The sequence below is a fragment of the Priapulus caudatus genome, unplaced genomic scaffold, assembly GCF_000485595.1.
Source record: "Priapulus caudatus unplaced genomic scaffold, Priapulus_caudatus-5.0.1 Scaffold1696, whole genome shotgun sequence".
Lineage (NCBI taxonomy): Eukaryota > Metazoa > Priapulida > Priapulimorpha > Priapulimorphida > Priapulidae > Priapulus > Priapulus caudatus.
In genome coordinates this window covers 30,610-42,298 of record NW_014578757.1, presented here as the reverse complement: position 1 = coordinate 42,298, position 11,689 = coordinate 30,610, and the positions used below count along the sequence as shown (strand labels likewise).

The 11,689-nt window shown below is 51.0% G+C and overlaps 1 protein-coding gene across 1 annotated transcript in view; it reads left to right on the top strand.

Moving 5' to 3' along the window:
- The first annotated feature begins 3,148 nt into the window (after positions 1–3,148).
- The window catches only part of LOC106817354 (ras GTPase-activating protein 3-like), a 30,225-nt gene continuing 21,684 nt past the window's right edge, over positions 3,149–11,689 (top strand). Inside the window, exons 1-8 of the mRNA XM_014822012.1 lie at positions 3,149–3,168; positions 3,685–3,838; positions 4,459–4,517; positions 4,859–4,972; positions 5,777–5,930; positions 6,638–6,786; positions 7,268–7,382; positions 8,055–8,129. Coding sequence (XP_014677498.1) covers positions 3,149–3,168; positions 3,685–3,838; positions 4,459–4,517; positions 4,859–4,972; positions 5,777–5,930; positions 6,638–6,786; positions 7,268–7,382; positions 8,055–8,129 — 840 coding nt within the window. The remainder of the gene's footprint in view (positions 3,169–3,684; positions 3,839–4,458; positions 4,518–4,858; positions 4,973–5,776; positions 5,931–6,637; positions 6,787–7,267; positions 7,383–8,054; positions 8,130–11,689) is intronic.

Here is an 11,689-nt window from a genome sequence, read left to right as displayed (position 1 = left end):
GAGGAGCTGAGGGATGAGAAGCAGATGAGAAGAGAGAGAGAGAGAGAGAGAGAGAGAGAGAGAGAAGGAGATGGAGAGGAGGAGAGAGAGAGGAGAGAGAGAGAGGAGAGAGAGAGAGAGAGAGAGAGGAGGAGAGAAGAGAGACGGGAGGAGAGGAGAGGGAAGAGAGAGAGAGGGGGGGGGGGGAGTGAACGTGCGCGCTCGCGAGAGAGAGAGAGAGAGAGAGAGAGAGTGAGAGAGAGAGAGAGAGAGAGAGGAGAAGAAGAGAGAGAAGAGAGAGGAGAGAAGCAGCGAGAGAAGAGAGAGAGGAGAGAGAGAGAGAGAGAGCGCAGAGAGAGAGAGAGAGAGAGAGAGAGATAGAGAGAGATGGAGAGGAGAGATGAGAGAGAGAGAGAGAGAGGAGAGAGAGATGAGAAGAGAGGAGAGGAGAGAAGAGAGAGAGAGAGAGGGATAGAGAGAGGGAGATAAGAGATAGAGGACTAGGAGGAGAGAGAGAGAGAGAGAGAGAGAGAGAGAGACGGAACAAGAGAGAGAGAGGAGATGGATGAGATAGAGAGAGATGGAGAGAGTGAGAGCGCGGCGCGGGTGAGAGAGAAGACAGCGAGCGAGGAGAGCGCGCACCAGCCAGGAGCTACTTTTACTTTAAAACAACCATAAGAGCGACGTCGCCAGCGGGAACATAGCTGACGTTAATCAACGGTGGCCAGCAACCCGACAGTAGGGTACATTCGACCACAACATCACAGAACATACCCCTGGTCCACTAGACCGTACAGTCCAACCGGACACTGCTGCTGCGACATCCGATCTTAGACTACCCCATCCCTCCACACCTCTAACCGCACAACAACACACGCGGCCTCTCTTCTACCTGTCTCGCTTACTGTCACGACGGCTCATAAGAGCAAGCGCACAGATTTCATCGATTTTGCTCATCCGTTGCAGGATGCTGCGCGGGCAACAGATGTGGCTACAGAATTAAGCGGTTGGATAAATATTTGCGAAATTTTCTTCTTCTCTTGGTCACCCCCAGTACACTCCCACCCCCGCCCCACACCTCGCCCCCCCCCCCCACCACAACATAGCGAGCTTAACTACAAGTGCACATCTTCTCTACAAATACTTGTTAGGTGCGTGCGTGCGTGCGTGTGCGTGCTCGTGCGTGCGTGCTGTGTACGCACACGTGGGAGGGGGGGGCGCGGCGGGGATGGACTGCGGCAAAGCAAAGCATTGTTTTCAGGAACTGTCCAGAAGATTTCTGCCAGACCGAGAGTTCGAAGCTCTATTTCCCTCGAACGAACAGTAATTTAATTGAACAAACGCTTGCACGAAGAATATTTTATGCCTCTCAGACACAAGATAGACGTATGATCGATTCAAGGGCTTTTAACAACCAGACATTATTGATAGCCTGAGCGGGCTATTTGGGGCCGGCCAAACACTGATTGGACACACACGCACACACGATGCACGACGCACGCACGCAGCACACATCAGCAAGCGAGGTAGTAGCAGCAGCAGTAGAAGCAGCAGTAGCATCAGCAGCACGCAGCCGCTAAGTAGTGCTAGTAGAAGCAGTAGCAGCAGTAGCAACAGTATAGCAGCAGTTAGCAACAGTAGTAGTCGCAGTAGTAGTAGTAGTAAGGTAGCAGCAGTAGCAAATTCCTGCTGTTTGTCAATCAACGTTCTGGCCATCTTCACTTCCTCGTCAGTCAGCCAGGCGGGCGAACAACCTACATACATTGCTTAACCCAACTGTGCGCGTCACCCGGGCAACAGGTAGCGATGGAAACCGCGCGCGCGATGTGTGGGGAGCATGCATGCACCGCTCGCACGCACGCACGCACGGCGGGACAAGCCGGACACGTTAAAGCTGTCAGCTAAATCCTCTTTCTTCTCAATACACTGCCGTTATTTAGAGTGGGGGGTAGGGGGTGGGGAAAGAAGCGAGCGAGAAAAAAGCGAAGAGAGAGTATATATATAGACAGAGAGATAAGAAAGCGAGTGCATATGAGAAGATGGAGAGCAGAGAGAGAGGGGGGATAAGAGAGAGAGAGAGAGAGAGAGAGAGAGAGAGATGGAGAAAGAGAGAGGAGAGCGGAGAGAGAGAGAGAGAGAGAGAGAGAGGAGAGAGAGAGCAGACGAAGAAAGCGAGAGCGTAGTGAAAGAATCACGGATGAAGTGTGTGTGCGTGGGAGTGGGCGTGGCGGGCGTGTGCGTGTGCAGTGGCTGTGCTGTCGTGCGTGTGCGTGTGAGAGAGGGCGGGGAAGAAAGAGAGAGCGACAGAAGGGGCGGTGGACATACAGAAACACACTCGCCGTGGCAACTAAAGCCCTACAATTGACAGCCGTAGGAATTCTTAACCACGGTCGCGACTGTTGTATTGTCGCGGTGGCCGCTCGTTGTTGTACTCAGCTTGTCGGCTGTTTGCTCAGCTTATTAAAAAAAGTTACCTTCGATAGAGACAGCTTCTTCCTCTTCTCTCGCCCGCTCTCTCACTGTCACTCGCACTCCTTAGCTGTCTCATTTCGTTCTCTCTCTCTCTCTCTCTTTTCTCAATCCTTCTCTCATCGCTCTCGCTCTGTTCTCTCCCCTTCCCTCTCTCTCCATCTTTTCTCTCGCTCCCCCTCCCTCTCTCTCTCGCTTGTTTTCCGCCTCTTTCTCTCTCCGTCCCTACCTCCCTCTCTAATAGCTGCGGTTGTATCGATGAGAAGAGGATTTCGCTGACAGCTTTAACGTCTCTCTCTCTCTATCTCTTTCGCTAGCGCTACCGCTCCCATTATCTCTTCCTTGCTCTCCTCCTCCTTATCCTTTTCATTTCTCTATTTCTTTCCACACGTACACCCACACGCACGTAAGCCTGCACACGATACGCACACGCACACACTCGTACACTTAAAACTTTTATTTAATGTAACCCGAACACGGGAAACCAACCGACAGAACCACTTTTATAAAGGAGCATTTATTAACCGACCAATTGGTAATTATGACGTTGTACATACGCACCCACTGGCCGCGCACCGCCGCACACTGCCACCGATGGCTATTGCGCATACACAAACACACAGCACGCTAGGAATGGCACGCTACTGCACGATGCCAACCGGCACTTACTACTACCGCCACAAACAAATGCAAAGACGCAATGCATCTACGCTACAAAAAGTGACGTCACTGTCAAGGCCGCGCCATTCAGCACTGGGCACAGTTAATTTACCTATCCAGCTAATTACTAGTTCAGCGAGCGTTATCCGTTCGCCGCTCCGCCTCCCCTCTCCCCCAGCCACAATGCCGCCTTGAAATTATTCCTCATCTTTTACACGCCGCCCGATATTGAAGACAAGATTAACGTGTGTAGAGGAGATGGGGGGGGAGAGAGAAAAAGAGGGGAAAGGAAGAGAGGGGGAGGGGAGGGAGGAGAGGAAGGGAAGGGGAGTGAGATAGATAGAAAGAGAGGAGAGAGAGAGAGGAGAGAGAAGAGATGAGAGGAGATGGAGGCAGGAAGAGGAGGATGGGCAGGCAGGAGCAGAGAAGAAGGGCGAGGAGATGTCTCCCATGTTGCAAGGTCATTACGGGGTCGCAGTCACGACACTGGGATGGTCTCCCATGTTGCAAGGTCGCAGAGTGTTGCTAGGTCGCGGTTGTGACACGGCACTGACCTTTCACGCCGCTTTGTTTCAGGGTCGTGGAGTGCAGTGACCTACAACTGGTGAGCGGCGCATGTGACCCCTATGTGACGGTGACGGCGTGTTTCAGCAACAAGCAGGACACGCGAAAGACGCGCGTGCGCAAGCGCACCGTCAGCCCACAGTACGACGACACGTTCGTCTATGAGGTGAAAGTCTCACTTAACCCACGTTGTTTATCCATAATCCCGTGACGCTAATCTTTAACCCTAACCCTAATCTTTATCTCTAACTCCAATCTTAGGACCTACCCCTAATTGTAATCGTTTACCCTAACCCTAATCGCAACCCCTTATTTTAAATTCCAGAGAGACATGCTTATAGTAGAGAACCTTGTGTGTGTGTGTGTGTATGTATGTATGTCTATTGGCATTGTCACACAACATAACCCTAACACGAAAAGTACGAGATAAGAGAGCTCGCGTTTCCGTGGTTATTATTTCCTTCGTTTTTAACAGAGGGGCAGCCGCTGTGGGCTCTCGCCTATGTTAGGACTCCCTTCTCCCTTCCGTATGTACGTGGGTATGCCGGTGTTGTCACACCTCACCAGCATAACTCTAACCCTAATCGCAGTCCCTAATTTTAAGCCCTAGTCCTATTTCTAAGACCTACCCCTAACCATAAACCTTAACGCTACACCCCAACACTAACCTCACACCCAAACTAAACTTTCTAACCCCCTCCTGTGGGTGCGCGTGCATGAGCGAGCGAGCGTGAGGTGAGGTGAGATTCGATCGCATCTAACATGGCGTCTCTGCGTGTGTTTCAGGTTCCGAGCGAGTGGGATTGTTCACGCGACGCCCTCTCCGCCAACCTAGCAGAGCTGAGGTACGTGCACGTAACGACATCGCAGCGACGTCCCACACGATTCACGCGTAAAATGCTAGCATTCGCTCGGTTCCAATGGCGACTTGTGGCATCCATAAGGTGTCTGTGTCGGTGTAAATAGGCCTAGGTGTCGTGGTGATTTTGATTGGGACTAATTTTGATTTGTCGGTGGACACATACGCTGACAAGGGAGGCATGTGTTTCTGTTGAAAATGTGTTCGTGCTCGGTTTTCCCCAAAGACGGATCGAGTAGCGCTAATGTCACGCGTGAGTGCGCGATTCGTCGTCTCTCCCGATTATCGATCGATCGCACGTTTAGCGTTGTTCGTTTCGTTCCGCAGGGTTGCCGTGTGGCACGCGAACACAACATCGATGATGGGGAACGTGTTCATGGGCGAGATCAAGCTGAGACTGAGTAACTTCGGCGACGACCTTTGCAAAGGTCACGACTCCTGGTAAGGACGCCGCCTCCCCCATTGTTGTACGCACCGAGCGAATCTGCCAGATCTTGTTTTTTCCTGCTGGCGTCTATTGCCTCTTGATGCCTGACTCGTGATTGTGGCGAGACGGATGTCTGATGATGATTTATCTCTTTTTTTCAGTGTATTTATTATTATTTCATTATATTTATTTTATTGTTTTATTTATTCGTTATTTTATTTATTATTTTACAGATGCGACATTACACGATTGCGTGCAAACACTTTTTTATTACATCACGCAGTCTGTGCAGTGTGTTCTTATGCTTTTGAAGCAGATCGTTGGCTCTGGTTTCAGCCCCTCCTAACCCCGCCTCCTAACACCGCGTAACGGTTTGCGCTGTAATCTTTCTCTCTCCCGATCTCTCCCTGCAGGTATCTACTGCAGCCCAGGAAGGAATCTCTCAATGCCAGGCAGATCCTATAATCTTTCTCTTTCCCGATCTCTCCTTGCAGGTATCTACTGCAGCCCAGGAAGGAATCTCTCAATGCCAGGCGGATCCTATCATCTTTCTCTCTTCTGATCTCTCCCTGCAGGTATCTACTGCAGCCCAGGAAGGAATCTCTCAATGCCAGGCGGATCCTATCATCTTTCTCTCTTCTGATCTCTCCCTGCAGGTATCTACTGCAGCCCAGGAAGGAATCTCTCAATGCCAGGCAGATCCTATAATCTTTCTCTCTCCCGATCTCTCCTTGCAGGTATCTACTGCAGCCCAGGAAGGAATCTCTCAATGCCAGGCGGATCCTATAATCTTTCTCTCTTCTGATCTCTCCCTGCAGGTATCTACTGCAGCCCAGGGAGGAATCTCTAACTGCTAGGCCAACGCTAGGGTACCTGCGGCTCAACATCTGGTACCACGCCGACCATGTGTTCAATACTAGTCAATACTACTCGCCACTCAGGAACCTACTGCTGAAGTCTGCTTCCGTCAACGTGAGTGACCCTGCGAACCTTGTTCCCGCAGCGAGACTTGATGTTAAATCGATCGTCTCTCGAATGAATCGGAGAATCTCTCGTGAGAAATCCTTGCTTTAAAACCTATTTAGTCTCTGTGACAACCGGCCGCGGATTGGGTTGGCGCTGTTCGAATACATTCTGGCGGCGACCTGTCAAGAGGTCATTGTTCGTCAGTTTCGTGTCAGAAAGCAAAAAATAACACCAAGGGAAAAAACATCGTTTGGAAGATTGTGATCAGCCGACACGCGGTTGGCGAGAAAATTGCGCACTCGAGCAATTTCGCCCGATTTCCGGCAATCACAACAGTTCCGCGTATCTCTGCGAATCTCGGAATCGAGGCGTCGGTGTGATGTCAGGGAACGTGTCTTACGGATCAATGTTCTTTCGTCTGCGGATTTATGGGGTCGCACGCTATCTGAGCTTGAATCAAGCATCAAGAACGTGGGTCACGCGCGTGCCTGTAAAGCGCAAGCATGGCGTCTCTGCACTGCGCACCTAAACCATTAACCAACGGTTAACGAGAAAAGGTTTAGACTAATGTTAGGGTTATTTTGTTTCTGACAACAAGCCCCTGGTTGGCACCTTTCAAGCCGCTACAATTATCCCAACCCCTCCCACCCACCTCAATGATGTATGGATGAGCCTAACCCAATCACAGTTATCACACTTTATCCTGCTTGCAGCCGATCACCTCCAGTGCCGCCTACATACTAGGCGAGTGCGTCCCGAACAAGATCGATGCGGCGGCTCCTCTAGTCAGGGTATATCTCCATGGACACAACATCGTTCCACTCATCAACAGACTTGCTGACAAAGAGATATCGAAAGCAACGTAGGTGTATGTCGTTGGCTAGTTGGGCACACTGCTTCTGAAACAGGGTTGCCATGGCTACATGGATTGAAATGGACTTTTGATCATTGGGCTTTCTGTCTCATGAAGAGAGGTAGTCCACAGCAAAATGAGAGGGATTCCCAATCCGTCAATCGCAGAATGCGATTTTAACAAACCAAAGATGGTATCGGATTCAGTATTTTCCCTTTTTTGGTTACATCCAGCAGTTTTCAGGGGGTATCTACAGCAGTGCACATACATGCACTTGTGCTGTATTGTAAAATAGTAGATGGAACCTACTGCCTCATTATCACTAGATTGCAACCTGGAACCCCCTCTTCTCTCATCCATTTAGCTAGCATTTGTAGCATTTACATATAGCTACGTAACACTAAACTTTGTAACGGTTTGTGTAAGATAATCCCCAAGGAGAGTGTACTCGCGGCTTCTCCGCTGACGTCCTCGCTCGTTCCTCCTGCAGGGATCCGAACACGCTCTTTCGTGGCAATTCTCTCGTGTCGAAGTGCATGGACGAGTTGATGAGGATCGCCGGCCTCCACTATCTCCACGACACTCTAAAACCGACGCTGGATGAGGTAAGACCATCTCTGCGATCGCACGCCAGCCGTAATTAGTCTACGCCGATTGGTCCCCGCACGCACGCAGGCGTTACGGCGGGAGGGGTGCACTCTGCACGCGTCCCCCCGAGCGGCGTTTGCTCGCGGCCGCGCGCCGTCTAGCTGCCGCGAAGTGCAGATGGATGCGCCGTTAACGTCGTTGCGTCGTTCCCCCGAGATGTTGCCCTCGAGCGAGTGGCGGTCGGAGCGTTCCGGCATTGCGAATGCGCGCGGCGTGCGAGACGCTGGTTTCCCAGTCGCGTGTTGATCGTGAGCATATGAGTAACGAGTAAAACGTGATTTTTCTTGCTGCCCCACCCGATCGGAAAAGGAGCGGATTCGGTGAGTAGTCATTTACGGAGTTTTTTAATACGACGTAAAATTTATGTTGACGCGCGTAAATGTCAGTTACGACGACGGTATAAATCCACGGAGAACTGATATTAGCAGGTACTTGTCGCTATCCTCCGGGCGATTTTTGAGCTCGGTTGCAAAGTTTTATGTTGAGTTATGTTATTGTTGTGGATATACCTGCTGTGTCTGACGTTGATTGCTCTTGCTTCTTTCTGCCACTCGGTGTCAGATATAACTCACAAGTTTGTTGCGGGAATGTTCTGGGATTGTGATTTTGCTTTGTTGTTGCTCTGCCAGATTATCATGGAACGGAAACCTTGCGAGATCGATCCGCTGAAGCTGCGAGACATCGAGAATTTGGATGGCAACATGGTAAGAGTTATCGGCGAAGCGAGATGCATTAGATTGTAATGAGTAGCTGTTAAAGTCTGTCCATGCATTGTGAGATGCATGTATATTCTCTCTCTCTCTCTCTCTCTCTCTCTTATCCCCCCTCTCTCTCTCGCTCTCCATCTTTCTCTCACTCGCTTTCTTTCTCTCTCTATATATATATCTCTCTCTTTCGCTTGTTTTCTCGCTCGTTCTTTCCCCACCCCCTACTCCCCTCTCTAATAACGGCAGTGTATTGAGAAGAAGAGGATTTAGCTGACAGCTTTAACGTGTCCGGCTTGTCCCGCGTGCGTGCGTGCGTGCGTGCGAGCGTGCATGCGTGCTCCCCACACACTCGCGCGCGCGGTTTCCATCTGCTACCTGTTGCCCCGGTGACGCGCACAGTTGGTTAAGCATATGTAGGTTGTTCGCCCGCCTGGCTGACTGGACGAGGGTGGAAGTGAATGGCCAGGAAACGTTGATTGCCACACAGCAGGAATTTGCTACTGCTGCTACTACTACTACTACTACTGCGACTACTACTGTTGCTACTGCTGCTATACTGTTGCTACTGCTGCTACTGCTTCTACTACTACTACTGCGGCTGCTGCTGCTGATGCTACTGCTGCTTCTACTGCTGCTGCTACTACTCCTGCTGCTGATGTGTGCGTGCGTGCGTGCGTCGTGCATGCGTGTGTGCGTGTGTGTCCATCAGTGTTTTTCCGGCCCCAAATAGCCCGCTCAGGCTATCAATAATGTCTGGTTGTAGAAAGCCCTTGAAATCGATCATACATCTATCTTGTCCTGAGAGGCAATAAAATATTCTTCGTGCAAGCGTTTGTTCATTAATTACTGTTCGTTCGAGGGAAATAGAGCTTCGAACTCTCGGGTCTGCAGAAATCTTCTGGACAGTTCCTGGGAAACAATGTCTTGCTTTGCCCGAGCCATCCCCGCCGCGCCCCCCCCCTCCCACGTGTGCGTACACGCACGCACGCACGCACGCACGCACGCACGCACGCACGCACCTAACAAGTATTTGTAGAGAAGATGTGCACTTGTAGTTAGTCTGCTATGTGTGTGTGGGGGGGGGCGAGGTGTGGGGGGGGGGTGGGAGTGTATTGGGGGTGAGCAAGAGAAGAGAAAATTTCGCAAATATTTATCCAACCGCTTAAGTCTGTAGCCACATCTGTTGCCCGCGCAGCATCCTGCAACGGATGACAAAATCGATGAAATCTTGCGCTTGCTTTATGACCGTCGTGACAGTAACGAGACAGGTAGAGAGAGGCCGGCGGTGTGTTGGTGTCGGTTAGAGGTGGTGGAGGGATGGGGTAGTCTAAGGTCGGTGTCGCAGCAGCAGTGTCCGGTTGGACTGTAGGTCTAGTGGACCAGGGGTATGTCTGTCATGTGTGGTCGGATGTACCCTACTGTCGGGTTGCTGGCCACCGTTAGTAACGTCAGCTATGTTCCCTGGCGACGTCGTTCTTATGGTTGTTTTAAAGTAAACGTAGCGCCTGGCTGGTGCGCGCTCTCTCGCTCGCTGTCTTTCTCTCTCTCGCGCGCGCTCTCACTCTCTCTCTCTCTCTCTCTCTCTCTCTCTCTCTCTCTCTCTCTCTCTCTCTCTCTCTCTCTCTCTCTCTCTCTCTCTCTCTCCTCTCCATCTCTCTCTATCTCTCTCTCTCTCTCTGCCGCTAACCAATCACAGTATCACACTTTATCCTGGCTTGGCAAGCCGATCACCTGTCCAGTGGCCGGCCTACATACTAGGCGAGTGCGTCCCGAACATGAATCGATCGGTCGGCTCTCTAGTACAGCGGTATATCTCCTGGACACAACATCGTTCCACATCGCCCCACCGCCCCCCCACACAGCAGACTTGCTGGACAAAGAGATATCGAAAGCAACGTAGGTGTTATGTCGTTGGCTAGTTGGGCACACTGCTTCTGAAACAGGGTTGCCATGGCTAGCATGGATTGAAATGGACTTTTGATCATTGGGCTTTCTGTCTCATGAAAGAGAGGTAGTCCCACAGCAAAAGTGAGAGGGATCCCAATCCGTCAATCGCAGACATGCGATTTTTAACAAACCAAAGATGGTATCGGATTCAGTATTTTCCTTTTTTGGTTACATCCAGCAGTTTCAGGGGGTATCTACAGCAGTGGCACATACATGCACTTGTGCGTGTATCTGTAAAATAGTAGATTTGGAGATTCCTACTGCCTCATATCACTTAGATTGCAACCTGGAACGCCCCTCTTCTCTCATCCAGTTTAGCTAGCATTTCGTAGGCATTTACATATTAGCATCCCGTAAACACTAAACTGTGTTAGACGGTTTTTGTGTTAAAGATAAACCGCGCAAGGAGATGTAACTCGCGGCCTTCTCCGCTGCGTCCATCGCTCAAGTTCCTCCTTGCAGGGATACCGAACACCGCTGCCTTTTCGTGCAATTCTCTCGTGTGCGAAAGTGCATGGACGAGTTGAGTGAGGGATCCGCCGGCGCTCCCACTATCTCCACGACACTCCTAAACCGACGGCTGATGAGGTAAGAGCATTCTGCGATCGCACGCCAGCCGTAAGTTAGTCCTACGCCGATCGGTCGCGCCGGCACCAACGCAGGCGTTAACGGCGGGAGGGGTGCACTCTGGCCGCGGTCCCCACGGAGCCGGCGTTTGCTCGCGCCCACAGAGCGCCGCGCACAGGGCTCGAGCGCACGATGGGCAGCGCTGGTCGCTCGCCACGTAGGCATGGCTAAGCAAGGCTGGCGGTAGCGCGGCTGTCTAGCGCGGCCGCGAAGTGCAGATGCGATGCGCCGTTAAAAAACAGTCCCGGTATGCGTCGGTTCCCCCGAAGAATGTGTGCCGGCTCGGAGGCGAAGGCGTCGAGCCGGTCGCGGCAAATTGCGAATGCGCTGCGCGCCGTGCGACGACGCTGTTTCGGCAAGTCGCGGTCTGATCGTTGAGCAAAATGAGTGAACGGTGAAACGCTGATTTTCTTGGCTCGCCGCACCAACCCGAATCGAAAACAAGGAGCGACTTAAGTATGAGTAAGTCACATTTCACAGGGAAAAAAAAGTATTTTAATACGACGTAAAATTATGTTGCACGCTGCCGTAAATGTCAAGTTACGAACGAACGGTATAAATCACAGGGAGACATGATATGTAGGCAGGTACTTGTCGCTAAAATCCCTCCGCGGGCGATTTATTGAGCTCGGTTGCAAGAGTTTTAAGTGTGAGTTATGTCTATTGTTGTGGATATACCTGCTGTGTCTGACGTTGATTGCTCTGCTTCTTTCTGCCACTCGTGTCAGATATAATCACAAGTTTGTTGGCGGAAATGTTCTGGATTGTGATTTTGTTTGTTTGTTGCTCTGCAGATTATCATGGAACGGAAACCTTGGCGAGATCGATCCGCTGAAGCTGCGAGACATCGAGGAATTTGGATGGAACATGGTAGAGTTATCGGGCGAAGGCGAGATGCATTAGATTGTAATGAGTAAGCTGTTAAAGTCTGTCCATGCATTGTGATGCATGTATATATACATATATAATATATATATAATATC